This window comes from Oryzias melastigma, linkage group LG1 (assembly GCF_002922805.2).
Source record: "Oryzias melastigma strain HK-1 linkage group LG1, ASM292280v2, whole genome shotgun sequence".
Taxonomy (NCBI): Eukaryota; Metazoa; Chordata; class Actinopteri; order Beloniformes; family Adrianichthyidae; genus Oryzias; species Oryzias melastigma.
In genome coordinates, this window is record NC_050512.1 from 21860556 (window position 1) to 21882953 (window position 22398).

At 39.3% G+C, this 22398-nt stretch overlaps 1 protein-coding gene across 25 annotated transcripts in view; it reads left to right on the forward strand.

The window, feature by feature from the left end:
• The window catches only part of ptprdb (protein tyrosine phosphatase receptor type Db), a 221354-nt gene that overhangs the window by 168540 nt on the left and 30416 nt on the right, over positions 1-22398 (forward strand). For 12 of the 25 annotated variants that reach the window (XM_036213125.1, XM_036213127.1, XM_036213138.1 and 9 more), the window contains 21 exons: positions 151-420; positions 2399-2508; positions 2912-3109; positions 3227-3352; positions 3430-3577; positions 4323-4471; positions 4600-4744; positions 7289-7591; positions 8542-8735; positions 10767-10793; positions 11308-11425; positions 12665-13252; positions 13600-13694; positions 15416-15672; positions 15916-16009; positions 17232-17456; positions 17525-17685; positions 18114-18125; positions 18671-18783; positions 20408-20449; positions 21824-21921. In XM_036213125.1, coding sequence (XP_036069018.1) covers positions 151-420; positions 2399-2508; positions 2912-3109; positions 3227-3352; positions 3430-3577; positions 4323-4471; positions 4600-4744; positions 7289-7591; positions 8542-8735; positions 10767-10793; positions 11308-11425; positions 12665-13252; positions 13600-13694; positions 15416-15672; positions 15916-16009; positions 17232-17456; positions 17525-17685; positions 18114-18125; positions 18671-18783; positions 20408-20449; positions 21824-21921 — 3473 coding nt within the window. The remainder of the gene's footprint in view (positions 1-150; positions 421-2398; positions 2509-2911; positions 3110-3226; positions 3353-3429; positions 3578-4322; positions 4472-4599; positions 4745-7288; positions 7592-8541; positions 8736-10766; positions 10794-11307; positions 11426-12664; positions 13253-13599; positions 13695-15415; positions 15673-15915; positions 16010-17231; positions 17457-17524; positions 17686-18113; positions 18126-18670; positions 18784-20407; positions 20450-21823; positions 21922-22398) is intronic. The other 13 variants (XM_036213150.1, XM_036213147.1, XM_036213145.1 and 10 more) reach the window with 3 other exon arrangements.

Consider the following 22398-nt stretch of genomic DNA (forward strand, 5'->3'; position numbering starts at 1 on the left):
TTAAACATTTTTATTTAGCATGTACCTGTGTGGCTCTGTATGCTTTCCATTTAATTTAAAATCTGTAAAGTGTCATATATTTTCTCATTCTGTGGAATGAATCAAAAATGTGTAGTATTTCCTCATGTCTTTCCTTCTGGTCTGCTCCAGTACGGCGGGTTCCCCCTCGCTTCTCCATCCCCCCTGCCGACAGTGAAATCATGCCAGGAGGGAACATCAACATCACCTGCGTGGCTGTAGGCTCCCCCATGCCGTACGTGAAGTGGATGCTGGGAGCAGAGGACCTGACGCCCGAGGACGACATGCCCATCGGCCGCAACGTCCTGGAGCTGACCGACGTGCGCCAGTCCAACAATTACACCTGCGTTGCCATGTCGACGCTCGGCGTGATCGAAGCCATGGCGCAGATCACTGTGAAAGGTGGGTTTTGAGGAGGACAGGGTTTGAAAATTCACATCAAACTGTTGCTTTTCTCTGAAATTTGAATATTCATGGAAGAAATCTTTCAGTGTTCAATGTACCCATATGTACCCATATGTCTTATTTTTATATCACCCGAGAGTAAATAATGAGACGGAAAATCTAAAATACAGCCACAGCTTCAAAACACCAATTTGTGAAATGAGAAAAAAATAAAAGCTTAGTTAAGCTCAGTCTTAAAATAAAAACTATTCCTTATCTATATTTGTTCTAGTCCACATTTGTTCCACAATAATTACTCTCAGAACTGTGTTAGACGCCATCAGAAGATCTAAATCCTTCAATCATTAATAAGTATTTGTTCATTTTGAATTTGTATTCAGAAGCTGAACGCCCTGAAATGTCGTTGAAACTGTAGATGTGTTTCTGTAATAGCCTCAACTCCACAAGTTGTCATTTAAATTTTAACGACGACAGAAAAGCTGATGCTTTCTGTCTGCACAATTATGTGTTTGAAAGATTTTCATCCGTGCACGTATAAAGGAAATACAGTCACATGACAGCTTTGCACATCTAAGGTACCTGCTTGTTGAATTTTTTGCAGACATTTCAGTTTTGATATTGAAAAAGCTAGTGCAACGGTGAAGAGCTACCGTGCTTACGAAGAACAGATCTGCAAAAGTTTAGAAAGAAACAGGAAGTTTGAAAGTTACACACAAAATGTGACCAGTTTGGAAGGGTTATAAGAAAACCTGCAACAGGAAGAAATCTACATACATACAGTATGTCCTTCCTAATTCAAACAACGAGCTTCCCTGTTGACCATGATCTTCTGTTGAATCCATTTCTGTAACTGGTGTAACTGCTTGCCAGAGTTACATTTCTCTTCATTGCAATGCGATCTTGGTTTTCATTCTAGAATACTGGATTTCATTTTTTTCAATGAAGCTTTGAATTTTGAGAGTTTAAAAAGTAGGAAATGTGGATAAAGTCTGTAGAAAACATCTGTAGTCCTGCTTTGTAGATTCTATGGAGAGAGAATAGTCTCATTTGATTTGTCGGAATTCTTAATTTGTAACTCATACAAAAAGTGTTGTGCGTAACGTTGTGTACTTGTAACTGTGTATTCACATTTTCAAAAATTACAAAATACAAAAAAAATGTAAAAAAATAATTTTACGGCAGAAAATCTCTGTGGCGAATGCACTGTCAGGGAAAGCAAAGCCACGAGGTAGCGATAAGAAAAGAGAAACTTAAATGTTGAGTGTTTGAAAAAAGCATATTTAGACTTCTACTTCTTTTTATTAATTATCAGGGCATATCTGTTTAAAAAAGTGGGATTATTATTCACAATCTAAGTTCAAAGAGGCTAGTAAGAAAACTGATGACCAAGCATTCTAGTAGTGTTTAAATGTATCACTTACATATGAAACTTTGAGACAGGAAGAGTCTCACATCAGACTTGTGCGTAAATTCAGTTTTGTGTGTGTGTATCAGGGGATTGGTTTGTTTTTTAAAAATTTGTGTGTGTAGTTAGTGTTAAGATGCTGTAATTTAAAGTTGTGCGTGTGTAAATTGTATTTTATGTATTTTTTTGTAATCTGTAATTTTTGTACACGTGAATACACAATTGCAAGTGGACACAGTTATGCACAAAATCTATTGAATGAGTTACACATCAAGCATTACACACACACACACACACACACATCAAATGAGACTATTTTCTCTCCATAGTTTTCACCTATCGTATGTATGGAACGAATCCCGGTGTATATCTAAAACCAGTTAACCAATGTATTTAATTGCTTTGAGAAATGTGTGATTTGTTTATGTTGGTCAAATTGTAATAGCTAGGGGGGTGGGGGTAAAGCTTTAAAGCATAGGGGCAGCTTCCTCCCTTTTCCCCCATGTAGATCTGCCTCTGCATAAAAATGTGTATGGGATTAAGGTTTTGTTCTGTTTTTGTTCCTTAAAGCTCTGCCGAAGGCTCCGGGAATGCCTATGGTGACAGAAAGAACTGCAACGAGTATCACTCTCACCTGGGATTCAGGAAACCCAGAACCAGTCTCCTATTATGTAATACAGGTGTGTTACACACACACACACACACACATATTCTCCTTTGACTCTGAGGCGGAGCTTGTGGTAGCTCAACTTTATATCTACATAAACTGTTATCACTAAGTAGGGTTGTAAAGGAAAAGAGCTCCCCATCTCTCTTGACTGAACCGGCCTCCGTCGCTATAAAAGAAACGTCTTGTAAATTAACAGCTGTCTGTGTCTGTGAGGAGCAGTGAACTGAAATACAGGAATGAGTCATAAACGGTTTAAGTGGTACTGGCTGAATCCTTCACTTATATAAAGCAGGGCTCCCACACTTGACATGTGGTAGTAAATAAAACGCCGGTTTTCACGCCGATCTCTGAGTATCAAATCTTTCCTCCCTTTTTCTTTTTTTTTCCCCCTCATCATCTCTTATTCCCTCCAGTATCGTGGCAAAGGCTCAGAGGACCCCTTTAAGGAGATTGATGGCATCGCTACAACTCGCTACAGCGTGGGCGGCCTCAGCCCTTATTCTCACTATGACTTTCGGGTGGCAGCTTTCAACACCATCGGCCAAGGACCCCCCAGCGAGGTTGTGGAGGCCCGCACAGCTGAGCAGGCGCCCTCGTCGCCTCCTCGGCAGGTCAGGAAGTTTCATTTGGCAAAAAGTGCCTTTGAATTACTTGAGTTTCATTAAAAAGTAAAAAACTGTTTAAGCAGCGTTGTGCTCAGGCTGTTTGTTTGACGTTGGCCCCTGCAGGTCATCGGCCGGATGCTGAGCGCCACAACAGCGATGATACACTGGGACGAACCAGAGGAACCCAACGGTCAGGTGGTGGGCTACAGAGTGTACTACACTTCTGACAACATGCTTCCAGTCAACCAGGTGAGTGTCTCTACCCTCTGTTTCATGATTGTTGCTAAAGTGTGCGATGCATGATTCTACATTTGTATGCTATGCAGTGGGAGAAGCAGATGGTGCGCAGCACCAACTTTATCACCATCCAGGATTTAACGCCCAACAAGACCTATTACATCAGAGTCCTAGCGTTCACTTCTGTGGGAGATGGACCTCTGTCCCAGGACCTGCAGATTATTGCCAAGACCGGAGGTGATGCATAAACACAGATAATCCTATGGTCACTGATACAACTGTCATTGCGGCTGCCCAGTTTTTTTGAAAATCATTGACGTGGTTATGAATGTTGACTGTGGCCGTCAGGCAGCAGTCAGGCGGCAGTCAGGCACTAGACAGATGATAGTCAGGTGGTAGTGAAGCGACAGTCAGGTGGCAGTCAAGTGGCAGTCAGGTGGTAGTGAAGCGGCAGTCAGGTGGCAGTCAAGTGGCAGTCAGGTGGTAGTGAAGCGGCAGTCAGGTGGCAGTCAGGTGGTGGTCAAGTGGCAGTCAGGTGGCAGTCAGGTGGCCATCAGGTGGTAGTCAAGTGGCAGTCAGGCAGCTTTAGGCAGGAGTCAGGCAGCAGTCAGGCGGCAGTCAGGCATGCAAACTTCCCCCGTTTTATATACCTATGAACTATCAGGCGGCTGGTGGCACTTGAGATGGTCAAGTCAGAGTTGCTGCCGGCCGGCAATCCGGCTGTGGCCATCCAGCTGTCACTTTCTAATTTTATCATCCCTGCCTGTCACTGGACTGCAACCGTGTGACCTTGAAATGTGTCCGGGCAGACACTGACCAATGTCAACTTTGACCAAAACTTCCATTTTGGTCATCACTGTGACATTTTGGGCTATGTGACTGTAGTCTAAGCCGCACGCTCTGATTGATAAATCATAATGAAAGAACACAAGCATTATGTATATCTTAACTGAAAGATTCCTGGCTTTTGTTTTCTTTTTAGTTCCATCCCAGCCTTCAGAATTTAAGGGTGAAGCCAAGTCAGAGACCAGTATCCTACTTTCCTGGGTGGCCCCCTCAACCCAGGGGGGCCCAGACAGCCAGATCACTGGCTATGAGCTGGTTTACAGAAGAGTGAATGACAGCGAAGAGGTAAGGATGGAACGAAAGACAGAGTCTGTTGGTATTGAAACGTCAAAACAAATTGTCTAAAATAGATTTAAGAATGGATAGCCAGGATGAAAGGTGATCTAAATGGTCATTTTTGGTGGTCTTTTCAGAGGAAAGTCACTTTTGAGCCTACAACAACCTACCTGTTGAAAAACCTGAAGCCCTTCTCCACGTACACATTCCAGTTGGCAGCAAAGAGCAAAAATGGAATCGGAGCGTACACCAATGAAGTGTCCATTGGCACTCCACAAACACGTACGTCCACCAGCCCACATGTGAACGCTTGTCCGTGCATGTGCTTGTTTGAAAGACAAACGCAAACAAACACAATTCTTTTTGACAATGCAGGTAACTTTAAAGCAGAAACAATAAATACTATGAAGTAGTGAAAACTAAGAAAAAGTTGTAAAACTTATCTTGAGTAGTGAGGAGGTGTGAGAACATCTTTACATATCGTCAAAAATATATGAATCATCACAACTGTATCGAGCTAAAGTTTTTTTATTTGCACCAATCAGCCACCAATCAAACTTATTTCCATTATACTAGTTCCCCTTGACAAATTGTATTTAATTATATATATATAGGTACTCAGAAATTCATCTTAAATCATTTCATAAAGAAGAAAAACTAGTCAACTATATAAGAAAAAGTATGTCTACAACATGACAATACCCTCAAAATTGGTTTGTTCCACTTTAGTTGAGTCTAGTTGCTCATTTCTCTTCTAGAAGCATATTGTATATATGCTCCAGTACTTCTCCTATCAGCTGTGGCTGCTTGGTGTCTAGTCCCACATTTGTTGTCAGGAGTTGACAGCGATGTGTTGATGTTGTTGGTTACCAATCTGAGGTCTGTCAGAGATGCAGAGGATAAGGTAAGAGGTCAGAAGCTTTCAGGTAGACATGAGAAGTCCTGCGTGGATCACAGAGGATCTAGTAAAGCTGTAAGGACAAGTAAGTTATGGACGGGTACTCTTTGTGTGTAATGCCTTAGTTACAACTCCCCTGACAAGTGGATATGGGCTGTCAGTGCGCAAATGACAGGCAAAACAGATGGCCTGGACATAATCTTAAGATCTTAGACCGTAGAACGAAAACTGTTAATATGATTTTTTTCTATGGGCATGCTGCACGCTGTAGCATAGTTATACAACACGCAAGGGTATGTAAGAATTAACAAGGCGAGACACAGACATGTCGCATGAATTTTTACATTTTTCAACCCCCTTAAACCCTTTGTACGGAGCCCGTAAGTGCACGGTTCTAGTGCACCCCTTGGCTGTTAGAAATTAGGATATCAGATGTGTGGACATCCTAAAGGAACTTATGTATCTTGTAAACACCTCATACGTACTGAATTTAGGGATCAGCAATAAAAAGCTAACTTTACTGACGACTAGAGTGCTACAACCGTAAAATAGTGTTACCCAAATGCTTGTAACTGTAATTAGGTCTGCTTAAAGTGAACCGGAGTTCGTTTCCCCTAATAATCCGGGACAAAGTTTCAGTCTGAATACACACAAGCGAATCCTTAACCAGGAACCGCTCTCAGACTCATCTTTTGAGGTGGTCTCGGCTCGTTTCCTATCGGATTGCGCCTCTGTGCGCTCTGAAATTCCTCAGTCTGAATACAAAGCAGTCTTGGACTAGAACAACTGAACCAAAATGGCCATCATAGCCAGTAGTCACATGACAACGATTGTCGTGTTATCAAACAAAAAAAAGGTCAAACTCCTCACTTTACACGGCACGCGCCTACTGCTGCTGTGCAGTCATTGAAAAAGCCACCTTGTAGTTCCTTAATAGAATTCTTTTAAAACAATGCCACAATATAATTCTTGGCTAATAAGTTCAAAGATCTTTAATCATGTCTTTTAGGATTTGTTCCAGAACAGTCCCCTTAACAGCACTCTGAATACAGACAAAATGCAAGGTTCAGGTCTCGATCCGGAACAAGTGATTTTACTAGTCTGAATACACCCTTAGAGTATTCATACAAATACTTCATGATACACTTACCATGCACACGACGATGGTACATTCCACTTCCATGACGTCCCCTGAGGTGGCTTCAAAAGCCGCAAGGGAACTCCAATTTCAACTGGCATGTGTGGTGCACTCAAGAACGTGATGAACGTGGGGTTTTTTTTGAGTTCACACAGGTCTGTCACTACCCAGTAATAGGGTACTCACAGTTGGAAGACTCGTAGGTCGTAGAGGCCGAAAAACTGATTTAAAACATGGATGATGATGTGTGAACGTGGGAGTATTGAACGTGGAAGCCTGAAAATCGCATACACGCGGGTTTACATAGACTATTCATTGAAAAGTGGTTGCTATAGAACATAGCAATAGATATACGTATAGCGGCTAGACGACCCATTGGCCTGGACAGCCCATAACCCACAGAACCCAGACAGGTGGATGTGACTAAGGCATAACTGTAGTCAGTCTCCTTGTGTTGCATTTCTTTAAAGCCATCCACGCTTTCATTTATCAAACATTTCGACCGGATGAATGTGACACCCATCCTTCAAGTATCTTTGTTTCAATCAACCTGCTCTCTTGCTGTCATTTGGGTCATTTGTTTCCTTTTTTTTGGAAGCACTTTTTTTTCCAGTGTTTCGTTTTCATTTTATGTTTCTTTGTCTTTTGTTCCCCCATTTCTCATCTGCTCATTTTCATCCCCTCCCCATCTTATTTCATAACATCACACCCAACCACCGGCACACACGACCAAAATAACATTTACCCAAACAAACCCTTTACTGTGCATCCTCAAAACGGGCCGAACCAGCTCCCTCAGCACCTCCCCAGGACATCTCCTGCACCAGCCCCAGCTCTACCAGCATCCTGGTAAGTTGGGCGCCACCTCCCCTGGAGTTTCAAAACGGCATCGTCACTGGATACTCCATCCAGTACACCACAATGGACGGCAACAAAACGTCCAAAAGAATTGACGGAATCCCCCCGGAGAGCTCCCCGTATCTCCTGGAAAACCTTGAGAAATGGACTGAGTACGGCATAACGGTGCAAGCCAGCACGGAGGCCGGAGAGGGACCGGAAAGTTTACAGCTGCTCATCCGCACTGAGGAAGATGGTATGTTCAAAGAAATATAAACAAAAAAAGTCAACGTGCCTTCTAGAGGACGACCCGTCCCACTAACAGTTGCAACTCACTAACCGCTCTAAAGTGTAGCGACCATCTATAAAGGGCTTTTGGTGCATCAACCTTCCTTTTTTCCACCATCTTTCCGACATCCCCTGCTTTTTCCTGATGGCTCCTTTTTTCTCTGGCAACCATTTAACGATCGCATTTTCCTCTTTTAAAATCCCTCCTTTTTGGAAGGCAGTTGTTTACATTTTCTCCTGTGCGGATGACAACATTTCCTTCTAACAACAGCGGAAAAGCTTTGCCTCAGCCCTCCCTTCTTGCCTTTCCCCACTAACCACTCATCTCCCAAATCCTTGCAAATATTTGGACATTGTTTGGGTACTTTTAATGCTACCTGCAGCCATTTTGTTCTTGCATTTCTGACAGATTCTCATTGTTTTTACGAATATGTTGATCTTTGAGATGTTTTTGTCGGATTCAAGCAAAAACCCAGAGGTTGCCCAAGGATTTTTTCCCATCTATTTTTTTGCTTTTTTTTGCAGAGGTGTAGTTCTTGGCAGAGCAAGAGCGGATCTTTCTGATAAAGATAGTCTCTCTTTGACTGCCTGCCACTGTTTATCTGCCACCGGCAACACGTCTTTTGTTTTTTTTCTTATCTTTCCCTGCGTGTCCCATCTAAACTCTACTTTAAGCTGTCACCCCGTAACTATTTTGACTTTTTCCCAGGCATCAGAGAATCTTCTCCTTTTATCACGATTTACTCTTTTTCTTTTTTTACATTTTATTCATCCTCTGGGCGTTTTTCTATACTTTTTTTAAGACTGGCGTCTTTTTGATTGGAGAAACCTTGACTAAAGTAGAAGCCTTTACTTGAAAGTTTTCACTGCCCTTCATCGTCTGCGCCCCTTGACTTCTATCCCGACGTGCATTTTTAGTTCCAAGCGGTCCTCCCCGCGGGGTCGAGGCAGAGACTGTGAACGCCTCGGCCATTAGGGTGAAATGGCGAGCGCCGGCTCCTGAACGGCAGCACGGCCAAATCCGAGGCTACCAGGTGCACTACGTGAGGATGAACTATGGGGAACCACAGGGCCAGCCCTCCATCAAGGACATCCTTATTGATGACTCACAGGTAAAACCCTAATACTCACTAAACTCTTATTATTTATTGTTAAAGAAAAAAAAAAAAGAAAACGTCAAAGCAATGTTTTTAATGGACCACGCATAAGATATTAAAATATTACATTTATTTTAACCCAAAAAAGACATTCTGCTTTTGTCCATATTTGTCAAAGCGATTTATTGTATTTCTTTTTATAATGTTTTTGCAGATTTTTAGTAATTACACAACACTTTTTGCATTATTGGTGCATAATTTTAAATTTGTAATGAAACAATTGAACTAATTTTAAACCTTTATAAAAACATTGTGTAAAATGTGGTCAGTAAAAAATTGAAACACGTAAAATAATAAAAAAATGCTAATAAAATAAAACAATCAGTAATATTTCTAAATCTTTTATTATTTTTTTTTATTTGTAAAATTGCTTTTGTTATTTTTGTAATGCTTAAAGTGGCTTTTAATGATGATTTCTTAATCTTTGTCAATAATTGACTCAATAATTTGGGCTGCAAGTGTGAAGAAAGGCCCCTCCCTCCTAGCTCCACCCCTGTACGATGCAAAACATTTTATAATAGCTAAAAATTCAGACATTTATTTTTCTTTTTTTAAATTTACTATTAAGTGTGCAATATACCTTTAAGTTAGCTTATACCAGAGGTCTACATCTCTGTGGCTCTTGGGCATTGAAGAAAAATTGTGAAAATTGGAATAAATATGAAATTAATTCTAAGATCTAAGTCGCACAAAAGCATGGCACTATTAAAGATCAGAATCTAAAGTAACAGCTAAAATTGGAAGATTTACCATCATTCATTTAAAATGAAATTGTTTTGCTTATTAACGCTAGCTTTACGGAGAAAGTGTGTGTATTAGACTGGGAGCGGTGCTGGCAGAGCAGACTCTTCCTGAAAGGGGCTGTTCACACTTTCTGATGTCAGCATGTGAAAACCTAATTGTTTTGTTGGTTGGGAGGGGCTGGTGCTAAGAGCGCAGGTTTTTAGAGGAATACTCAAAAATGTGTGAAAGGATCAAAGTACAGCTTTGGGGTCGTCTATAGTGAGTAATAAACAGTCTAAATACCTAAAAGCTCAAAAAGTTGATTTTGCATGGCACCCTTTGAAACCCACATATTACAAATGAATGATTTAATCAGTAAATATAAACTTAAACAAAGTGTATTGTTTTTCCAAAAACTTAAATCAGACTCGGCGTTTCACGCTAGGTTTTCTTCAGTAAAAACTGGACCAAATAGCTCGTTTGGAGTGAAAGGCTGCAGATTCCTGGTTCGTACTTAGCTTGGTGTAACTTAATAAAACAATAAGTGATCAATCATTCTTAAATTTACCACATGTGTTTGCAACAATTCACTTTCTCAACAATTCAGTCCAACAGAGTAGAAAACTGTTTGGTTTTAACCTGAGAATCTGCATATCAGTAATGTAATCGTTTTATTTTGAAAACCAGCTGTAGTTTTGGACTGGATGTTAAAGTTTTTTTTCTTTCTTTTGTAAAACAGAAAAACACCTCTAGGCTTTTTTCATTTTAGAGTGAATAATTTCTATTAGGCTCCTTGTGTTTATATATGCAGTCACGGCCTAATGGTAATGAGGCACCTATTAAAAATGGGATACCAACTTTAATTGACAGCTCGTTCGACTGACAGACAAATCAGTCAGTTTTATGTACGCTTAGGGAAATGCATACTCCAGATGGGAGCTGCTCCACAAAGTTTATACTTTCCTTTATTTGAATTAAATAACTGCATTGGATGGACAAAAACACCTAGATGTGATTTCATTATTCTTCACTGAATTCAGGATGTTCTGCTACAAATATTAGGAGAGTTGTCAAGTATGTTATTAAAAAGGCACAAAATTGTGTTCACTGCCACGGAATTATTATCTGTAATGACCGCCAGACATTGTAGGCTATAATTTTAGGACAGTGAGAGGTCTTGCAGCGGAAAGGATATTAAAATTCCAAGGTTTTTAACGTATTTTTCCTCTTTTTTTTTCTCTCTGGTTCTCCTTCGTCCTACAGTGGGAGTATGGTGACTCAGTGGAATATGTAAGTAAATCTTTTAATCACTTACTAAGTCATATTATTTAAAAAAAATAGTTAAATGAATGAGTCATACTCAGAAGATTGTAGATTTTAACCATTACTGGTATGTGAGCTTTCCACTCATTTTATCGTCTTGATTATGGAAAAATACATGAATTCAGAAAGAAATTAGTGTGTTGTATAATCGATAAAATGTACTCAAAGGGTAAAAAATAAGAAAAAAAGCAGATTGAGTGTTTTGTAGAATACTTGTGTAATGTTGGTGAACTACAGGGTGACTCATTTGATTAAAAACAAGCTGATTTTTATCAAAACATTTGTGTGAACAAATTAAAAATGTTGCCATTTCAGGTGAAAAAAAAGGAAAAATAAAAACACTGAAATTTGTTTTATTTGCCTGAAAAATAAAATACTTTAGAGAAAATTGATCACATGAATAAATTTCTGAGCTGAAAAACCTTTAGGGTAAAATATATTTGGCTGACTTGTACCTTAAAGGCATGTTGTTGCTCCGCAGGAAGTGATACTTGGAGATCTAAAGTCTGACACTGCCTACTCGGTGTCGGTGGGAGCCTACACCGCTAAGGGCGATGGCGCTCGCAGCAAACCCATCACTGAGTGCACGGCTCTACCCTGTAAGTGTGTCTGCACAGACCAACCCAATGAAAAGCCAGTATGAAACACATGTTCTGTAATTAATAAGGTTTTCATCACTACTTGTGATCATAAGAGGCCATTAAACCAGTGGTCCCAAACCCCCGCACCACAGGTGCCACAGGCAGAAATATTGACCTACACGTGCTAACTTAATTATTCATTTATGTTTAATTTATTTTCGGACCCTGAAGGAAAATTTATTTTGGAAAACTGCCAGATTCTGTTCACAACATCCGTCTTGGTCATGTGACATACAGCGGCTACCAGCATGGCTAGCTGGATTGCTAAGCTAGTATCCCAAAACTTAAAAGCTAACAAAACCAAACAATAAAACGTATTTGGAAAGCTTCTCTCAGGAGAAAAGAGCCAGTGAGGAAGCCAAAGATGATCCTTCGACTTCAAAGAATAATAAACCTGCTGTTTACAGAAAAAAACTGGAATTTTCCTTGACATACGGAATTTTTGAGACAGTTGTTCTAATGTAGCAGAAGCCGCTTTAGCTAATGCGCAGCGACAGACTCTCAACCGTGTCACACACGCAGATAATAAAGTTGGAGACTTGATGGATTCAGGTTTATATTATATTTAGAAAATAACAGTTTTACGATGATTGCGTCAATTTTTTTTTTGCTTTATTTATTCATCACACTTTAAATGTCGGACGTGGCTGAAGCTAGCCTCTGGTTGTTAGTCTCCACTTTGACGTTAAAGAGAAAGTCTTCATCAAGTTCAAACCAGTCACAAACATTTTATGTACAATGAAGATTTAATCAAATAAAGTTGAGAATTTTCCTACAGCAAGTATTACGTGGCCATCCATTCAGAAACTTTAGCACAGAAAATCTTTTTGCCCTGAAAGATAATCAGAGTCTGAATTAAGTGTTAAAATAGCCTTCTATGGAAAAAAAAATCATGTAATGTTTCCTTTATTGATTTTTTAAAAATCAGAAGCGACTTCTACATCTGTAGAAAAAAAATATCTACTGATATTTTTAAACTTTTTTAAACTAAATTTCTTATAGAAGGATTTTATTTTGAAAATCCTTGATCTGAACAAGTTTGGGACCACTGCATTAAACCATTGAGTTAATCATAGAAGTTACAGATTTCAAACAATTTTTTCACCACAGAAATTGCGTAGTATAGTATTTTGTAGTTGCTTGTAATGTACGTTATAATTTTCTATCTAATTATTTTTTTCACTTTCTTTTTTCTAGTACCTGAAAAACCAAAACTGATAGTCACCTTAACGGATTCTGGTACTGCTCTGCTCCACTGGTACCCTCCTTCCAACCCGCCAACCCCGATTCTTGGGTACCGCCTTACTTTTGGCCGCGTCGACGTCCTCCCTTTTCTAGTCATGGAATTCCCAAACAAAGAAACGCGCTACACCGTCCCGGATATTCACAAGGGAGCCAAGTATGATTTCCGCCTCTGCGCCCAGAACAAAATGGGTTATGGAGAGGAGGCTGTGAAGGAGGTGACGACTCCAGAGGACGCTCCAAGTGGATACCCGGAGAATATTATTTTGGAGGACGCCTACGCAACGTCGCTCCATCTGGCATGGAAGTCGGTTCCGCTGATCGAGCAAAACGGGAAAATCGTGAAGTACTCAGTTCTGTACAAGGATATAAACAGTCGCGGGAACGCTTCAGAGGTGGTGGTGCCCGCCCCGGGCTCAAGCGCTAAACTGGAGGGTCTGAATGCCGATACGGTGTATGATGTCAGAGTGTGTGCTTTCACAGCTGTGGGTCCGGGGCCCTACAGCCCCAGTGTCCGCTTCCGGACGCAGCGGCTCGACCAAGGTAGGACCACGCTCTTACTCTGAAAAGCCATCCCCATTGCTCTGGATCCAAGACACACTTCCTGACCATTAATTGTGCAAACAAGTCCAACACGCACACAGACACAACACATCGGGTGGTTGCATCATAAGTGTCCTTTTTCATTGTCTTGTCACTGTGGCCATAGACACCAACCTCCTTTTCTAAAGGTAAGAGTCTAGTGTCTGGGGAAGGTGATCTGTCCAGTCTGCTGTCAGAACTAATAGCTAGCTTGATGCCGGTGCAGGTAAAATTGCTTGGCAACTGGGCTTGTAATCGCAAAAAATAAGTGTAGTTTTTTTTCTTTGTTGTATCTTTTGTTCTTTTAGTTTTTGCCACCAACTTCAGAGTGAAAGCCGCCATGAAGAACTCCATCCTCCTGTCCTGGGAGATCCGGGACAAGAACCCCTCCCAACCCTTCACTGTGAGTAGACTTCTGTTGGGTTGGATGGTGAAAGCTGAAATAAAAATATATAAACGTTACAATTCAGTTTGACATAAATACTTACTATTTCAATGCACAACAGTGCATGTCCATCCCTTACAGTTGGAAGGTGGTCAAAGAAACGTGCATAGCGATTAGAGTTTTAAAAAATCCCTCTGAGCTGAGAGAAAAGAAAAAAAATTGTGTCTTCAAATTCAGAAGTTACTACAGCTTGATGAAGTCAACAATAGATTAGGGTCATCTATGTTAGTGTGTAGCTGCCTGAGCTAGACAAATACATAGCAACATTGGTTTTGTATCATTAAATACTTACATTTAAGTCCAAATTTCTGTATTTTAGAGAATACAAAAATGCATTTCTTCTCTGCCCCATAGCTCAAAGCTAGCTAGCCTTAAGTTGCTACGACACCTCTTAAAAATAAAAAAATAAAAAATTTCTGACATTTCTACAGCTTCAAATGCCCCTACCATTGGAGCAATAGGGAAGCAATTTGAATTTGACCATAGACTTTTTATTGGAGTTGGTCACTTGAATGGATGTTGCCAAAGAAAGTGTGAACATACCTCAAATAACTGACACATTATTCAAATATTTTTGGAATTAATAGTTGTTGTTTTTTTTTTATTAAAAAAAAAAAAATTAACTGTCATTTTTTAAGGAATATCAATTATGACAAGTTGGTTGATTTGGCGAGTTTTTGCTCACTAAATGTTTGTGATGTAAAAATATTGACATGAGTATGGAAAGAAATAAAGTAATAAAATTTGTGCATAATTGTGTGTACTTGCAATTGTGTTTGTACACACAAATCATCTGATACACACACACAAACCAAATTTACACACAAATCTGATTTTCCAAGATTCATGTGTAAGTGATGCGTATAAATGCATTATATTTTGTAATTTTTGTACATGTGAATACACAATTTCAAGTACACACATTTACGCACAAAATGTATTGTATGAGTTACAAATTAAGAATTACGCAAACACACAAATGAGACTATTTTCTCTCCATACATGAGTGTTTAGAAATCAAGCACCTTATTTTGCCACTGTCTCAAATTTGATCAACACATTTTCAACACTGTGTAACTGTATTATAAAAAAATCAAAAATGTCAACAAATTTAGCGTTCTTTCAACACAGCAGTTTTTCCCAGTATAAAGTTTTGAAAACTAGTTTAACTTTTCCTGCCAAAATACATTTATCAAATGTGATACAAATGCTTATAGAGGTTTAAAAATGTTAAAAATCATCAGAATGCTACACATTTCTGTTGAAGATTTTGCATTTTTTTTAAGTTTTAATCAAACACTATCAGAAACAAACAAAAAAGCATGAATACATTTAAATTGATAAAGAAATGATTAATTTTTAGTTAATTATTAACATTTATTAATACATTTAAAGACCGTTTGGCTCCTATTTTATCCATTAATGGCATATTTAAAACAACCATGTTTATGGTGTGAATGTCCCAAAATGGTATCCTTAGTTTTGCTGGATGAGTTTTTATGACCTGCTTTTATTCTGTTAACAAATTAGCTTATGTCAAATTTTATGTGGCACAAACACATGAACTTGTATGAAACAATAACATGTGATGCCATCAGAAAATAGTTGTTTTTTTAAAATGTTGGGCACCACAGATTTGAGATGTTGAGATCTAAATATTGACACTGGTGTGTTGTCAGATTCTGTATGGGAAGGGCCAGTCTGTGGAAGTAGATGGGAAGCAGACCCAGAAGCTCATCACTGGCTTGACTCCGGACACACAGTACTCCTTTCTGCTCACCAACCGGGCCAACAGTGCCGGTGGCCTGCAGCACCGTGTCACTGCCACAACTGCACCAGACATCTTGAAAGCCAAACCGACCATAGTTGGAAAGACCAACGCAGACGGCATGGTGACTGTGCAGCTGCCAACTGTGCAGACCACAGCAAAAGTCAGGTAGGAATGAGCCAAGGAATGTAAGGATTCCAATTCAGACGATGTGTGGTTTTATTTGCAATCTTAGTCTAAAAATTAGGTTAAAAATAATCAAGTTTTACCCTTAATAATAAAATGTTCCTCATCTTATTCCTTTTTTTCTGTCTTTGAGGAGTAAAAATGTGTCTTCCACTGAAGGAAAAGATCTAAAATGATATGATTGTAAGGATGCCTGGAGTTGATCATATAGATGTTGTGTTCTAGGGGTTACTATGTGGTGGTGGTGCCGCTGAAGAAGCAGAGAGGGGGGAAGTTCCTGAATCCCTGGGAGGAGCCGGACCAGATGAACCTGGATGAGGTGAGAGCGTTTTTTTAACATGTTCTTGTGGCATTTTTCTGATGATGGAGGACATATATAAAGACAGCTAAGCATGAAATCATATTTCTGAGAATTTATTTATTCAGATCATTATGAATCAGATAGAAAAACTGCATTTAAAAAAGCTTCTAGTTGTAAACGGATGGATGATGGGGAAGGAGGCGGGTTTACTCTGTACCAACAATCCTCCCCACAACTCGGAGGAAAATTTTGAATGAAATCTTGAACTCTGCAGAAACTATGTTCAAGTAAATAACAGTTTTATTTTTTATTTATTTATTGTATTTTAGCTGATAACTTCCGAGCCCCTAAAGGGACATTGAAGTAAAAGTGTTACTAACTGGTGCTCACCATGTTGTTACCAGAAAATTTATTTTACTTCGGTTTGTAGAAAACATGTTTTTTACTTCAGTTTTTGGTCAAATTTTTAGAAAAAAAAAATTTACTTCAACTTTTAGAAAAAAAATTTTTTCAATTTTTTAGGAAAAAAATAGTACTTCAATTTTTAGAAAAAAACATATCTTCAAATTTTAGAAAAAAGTATTACTTGAATTTTTAGGGGAAAAAAAGTTTAATTCAATAAAAAAAAAAAATACAAATTTTTAGAAAAAAAATCCCTCCATTTTTAGAAAAAAAACATATTTTCAAATTTTTAGGAAAAATGTATTACTTGAAATCTTAGAAAAACATTTTTTTTCTTGAATTTTTAGGAAAAAAATGACTTCAATGTTTAGTTGAATTTTTAGTTTTTTTCTGTAACTATCTGGTATGCACCAGTTAGTAACCAGAAACTTTTTTTTTTATTTCAATGTCCCTTTAGGGCCTTTGTAAAAAACGACATGAATATAAATAAAAGACAATCAGGGATGTCTTGAATTTAGATCCAAAGCTGATCGGAGTTGGACTGTAACAACAAAAGAGCTTCATGAAAAAGAGATTTGCTTAAGGTGAATCTGAAAGAAAGCAACACTATCAATACAATACAATATCCTGGACAACCTTAAAAATAAAAAAATAAGGTCTACAAACCCCAAAATGGAAGCTATTTGTTTCATATGAACATTTATTACATCTGTATTTATGTCAAATTTTCCAAAGAGATCTCATAACAGACCAATACTCAGCAAATATATGGGAATAGGATAAAACAGTTTGGTTATTTTTGCTTTCTTTTGGATTTACTTCATTTTTTCACCTCCAGCTACTGAAGGAGATCAACAGGACAAGCATCAGCCGGGCTCTCCGCATCCGCAGGCAGGTCGGCCTGTCAGATCCCAGAGCGTACGTCACGGCTCACTTTAAGACCCTCCCCCTGGAGTTCACGTTAGGCGACGGCCGGAACTATGGAGATTTCCGCAACCGCCCTCTCCAGAACGGACAGGAGTACGTTTTCTTCGTGCTGGCGCTGCTGGACCTTTCGGAGAACGTAAGTTTAAGTGTAAAATAAAGCCTCCCGGGGTTTGTGCAGTTCATGAGAAAAACTTTTTTGTGCAGACCATGTACGCAACCAGCCCGTTCTCTGACCCGGTGACCTCGTCCGATGTGGATCCTCAGCCGATCGTTGACGAAGAGGAGGGGTTGTTGTGGGTGGTGGGGCCTGTGTTGGCCGTCGTCTTCATCGTGTGCATCGTCATCGCCATTCTTCTCTTTAAAAGGTGAGTTTCACTCATTAGGAATAATTGGTTTACCAGACATTTTTCTTTCACTTGTGTGCATGGAGCAGCACTGCCTTACATAAGAGATAACATTATCAGCCATCAGCGGTTTCCATGGTAATCAGAGTCCTGTTGCTGGAGGTTTGTTAATGCACATAAATAATTGCTGTGACAGATGTGGCGTGGCATTATTAACCTCCATGCTTATAATCTGATGTTCATAAGCGCTGGAGTATTTCCCACAATGCTCTTCAGCTATTAGCATCTCCAAGTAAGCCGTATTTTCACCAAGGTGTCCCCACATGTTTACAGCTGCAACTCAGCTCGTCTAATGTTGTACATAAAGATGGAGTTTTCTGCCCTTGATGAGTGTTGATTGCACACTAATTCATGTCATTTTTGTCTCCCGATCTGCTCCTCCGCTCCAGCAAACCTGACAGGTAAACAAGCACCGTCTATTACCATATTCTGATTGAAAAGCAAGCGAACAAACTGGAGGAAAAGGAAGGATAACATCTGGACTGTTCGGATAACCTTAAGTGTTCTGGACAAGTTGTACAATTCAATAAGCTGCATGTACTCAGTGTGCAGAACAGAAGCAGCAGGAAAAAGTAGCGTGTGGTTATTTAAAGTAGGAAAAAGACTATTGAGTTCCACGGAAAGAAAACGGGCTTTTCTGTGTTTTTCCACTATGTTTTTTAAGATCAAAGCTTTGATTTGTTTCATTTTATTATCTGGCTGCAAAGAGTTCATATTTTATTTCATGGATGGATTTTAGATTGTATGTCAGTCGATTTGCAACCGCCAAATTTGTTTTTTTCTTTATATATATATATATTACTTGCATGTAACCAAAGTTCTCTTAGATATTACCTGGTCAATACTGGAGAGGCTAAAAGAAGAGTTCTTCACTCTGTGTGTGTGCGGGGATAAATATGAACTGAGGATGCTTTTAACCACAAGTTTTTTTTAATGTTTTTTCCAGGAAAAGAGCTGAAGCTGAAGGAAGAAAAGGCAGTTTCCCCTGCAGTAAAGCCATGTCCTCCCACCATCCCACGGATCCCGTGGAGCTGCGGAGAATTAACTTCCAAACCCCAGGTAGAGAGAAGCTCATTCATACATGTAAATCAGTTTGAAGTATTTTTTTTTATATCTCTTGTACCTACTCTGCTCACTTTACCTTGAGTTTTCCTGCTTTTAGATGGTGATGGATATTGTTTTTGACACATATCTGTGTTTTACCAATAAACTGTAGCATCATCAGACTGTCACTATTTAAGTGTTATTGAAGCACAAATTGGATTTGCTGTTGGATTTTAATGGAAATAGTGAATTGTGAAATTGGGTTTTTTAGAATTTTGATGAAGGTTTGCGTATATGTGTGATGATAACGCAGCTAGTGAAGCTAATGCTACCAGCACAAATACAACAGCATGATGAAGAAGCATCAGCAGAATCTTTTTGAAAATCATTGTCATGAATATAAATCTTTTTAGAGTTTTGGATTTGCAGTTTATTTTCTCTCCCAGTTTGCTATGATTTCCTTACAGTTAGATCTACATATTTCGTCAACCTTCTTCTCTGCCGGCGCTTTCCTCTGTCCTATACTGAGTGGTAGTGGGTCTCTTAATTCAGCTGTGTCTCTAGCTCATTGGAGCCCAAAGTGGGGCTGGGGGGCAAATGTTATTGTTTGGCCCGCCAAATCATGGTTGCAGAAGCCGTGGAGTGCTTAGTTAAAATCCCTCACCTGTTTCCTATTGATTCTCTATGATGTTGCTGTAATATATTTTCGGCCTCCGGGTGGTCGCACTTTCTTTCTCTGCAGTTATGGGTGAAACAATCAACAAGTGATTCAGTCCTGGGCTTTTTTTGTGTGTTAGAAATTCCAAAGATTCTTCACGGTCATTTCCGATGCTTTCAGCTGCCTTTTTCAGCTAGCTAAGATGGAGCGAGAACGGCAAACGGATGAAGTGAAAAGACCAGCTCCACTTCTCTCATTAGGATCCCAGTTTGCGGTTTACATTTGGCCCGCGGACCGGGATCCCATTTAGATTTTGGCCCTTTGAGCAAAAAAGTTTGGGCACCCCTGTTCTAGTTGTTACTACTGCCGCTTGATTATGGCCTGGTCACAGCCCGGTCGTTCTGCTGCCTCATCTACTGGTGATTGCATCCAGGTGATGGCGGAACCTGGTAACAACTGCTGCCGTCGGGAGACATTGTAGTTTACAAATTGAAATATTAATTTAAAAAATAATAATTGTCAATCTTGGACTTTGAGGCAAATAAAACAACTTTCCAGTTCAATATAAGAAATCATTTTTTCATCAAATCCCCCCTTTGAATAAAAAAGTTAGTTTTAAAATAAAAAAATAATTGTTTCATGATGGTACCCAGTGATAGCTGTGAAACTTTTCAGGCTATTTGATTGACTCAAGTACAACAATTGCTAAAGCTAGCATTAGCTAGAAGTCCTGAAATGGAAGAGCTTCTCCTGCAGCTTTTAGGAATGTGTTATCTGACTGCCTGCAGAGTTTCTGCTTCTCCTTTTTTATTGAGAGTAACAAAAGTTGAAGCAGCAGGTGTAGAGCTGTGATGTTGTTGCTAGGACAACCCAGCAGTCACACAAAAACCAAATCTAGCCGAGTAGAGTGTAGCCGAGTGCTGCATCTTAGGAGAAAGTGTTGGTGTATGTTTATAACCTCAATGTTGTTTCCCTTTTCAGCTTATCGTGTGTCAGTGTACCGCGGTTATCGACGTCTGTCAAGTTAGTTCATCTTAGTCAGATTTCTGTCTTTCCTCCTGTTTTTTCAGCCTAATTTTACTCTAACTCTACATTTTATTTTCAGCTAAATAACAGCATTCCACCAAGTGCCTTTTTTAAATCTATTTTTTCCATAAAATAATGCTTATCTTAACAGCCCATGTCATTACAGTCATTTACTTTGAAGACCCACTCAGATCATCTTTTTATCTATTCTAAAAGCAGTGCTCATTTAATTTTAGTTTTTTAGTCAAAATTTAACAACCTATGTCACTTTCTAGTACATAAATACTGGACACAGAAGCGCCACAAAGCGGCGTGGAACGAAGGCGGCTTTCATTCTGCGCCGTTGTAGTTCACCCAGGCGCGGAGTGCTGCGGTCTTCCACGGAAGGCTCATTCCGTGCAGCGGAGGTTTTCGCCGTCTGATCTCTTTTATGTGTGAGCGGTTAGCAATCCGCATCAATTCTGGCAGGAAGTTACATCAAGATATATTTCCAAAATATAACAATTTTTCACAATAAAACACCACGATTGACAAATGCGATCATATTTTTGTATCTAAACAGACTGTAAAGATGAAAATAAACATACAATCACACAGATCGACGTAGTGGGCCGACTCCAGAGGAGGGGTGGGGCTGGGTTTTAGGTGTTAAGAAAACAACAAGAGAGGCAGAAAACAGTTTTTCCTAGCAGAAACATGGGGTAATATTTTTAGGTTCTTTATATACCCACGATGACAAAAGCAAAAAAAAAAAAAAAACCTCAAGCAGAAGGGCAGAAAAATGTGCGTCTTGTTGGAATTGCAGGAGAGAGCGCTGCGCTGCTTCTGCGTCCAGTGTGAACCTAGCATTACACGCTCTCCCACTAGCTTACAGCCCCTCACGAGGAAAAGAAAGACGTACTTTACATGGATCCCATCGTCTCAAAGTGTTTTTTCAGAATGGAGCAGAGCTGAGAGCTTGTGGCCCACCCAGTATATTCTCTACGTCACAAACATGTTTTGGGTCTGCTCCTGATACACAATGATTTTATTAAAGAAATATTCACAAAAGCAATTTTAAGCTTCGTTTTCTTTAGATATGTCCTCCATCATAAAAAAAAAAAGCCAGTAAAACACGATTTTTATCAGAGTGGGTCTTTCAAGACATTTTATTTCACCTTTCTAAACATTTAAAAACACTAAGAAGCCACTAAATCTAAAAAAAAAAAAAACATCCTTCATCTACTTCCTTCACCGATCATGGACAACAAGACTACACAACACCAGCTTTATAGTCCCGAATTCTACCATTTTTTTTTAATTATTTTTCTTAAAGAGCTTGGATAGAATACTTTAATAAAAAAGCTGTTTATTCTGTTCTTTCATGGACAGGCATGGCAAGTCACCCTCCCGTCCCCATCTCCGAGCTGACGGATCACATCGAGCGCCTCAAGGCAAACGACAATCTCAAGTTCTCCCAGGAGTACGAGGTACTAACTTCTCCCTGAAACTCTTCAAACTTTGAAAGTTGAAGTACTTTTTTCACCCTCAATTACTTATAATTTTGAGGGGTTTTTTTGTGTGTGTTTCTAAACCTCGTACAGTAACATTACTTTGGTCATTTATCATCTAAGAAAGATGAAGCTCTTGTTCTGCCTTCTTGTTGATATCAAAACAACAACAAAAAAAGAGGAAAATTAAATTACAAACTAAAGGGGTGCTCGCTTAAAGCGAGATGTTATCGCTCGTTCTTTTTTAAATTTCTTGTAAAACCCACAAAAGCAGAGATAACAGCTTCAGAATCCAAATATTCAGTAGAAGAACTGAAGACAATTTTTTAATTAGTTCCTTTAAGCTCGCAGCACAATGAATGCTTTCATGGCAGGAACTTGGAGGAAAATTGGGTGCCTTTTAGTGCGCACTGATCAGCAGAACTGCTTTTTAGCATGCTGGCTTTTTTTTTTTTT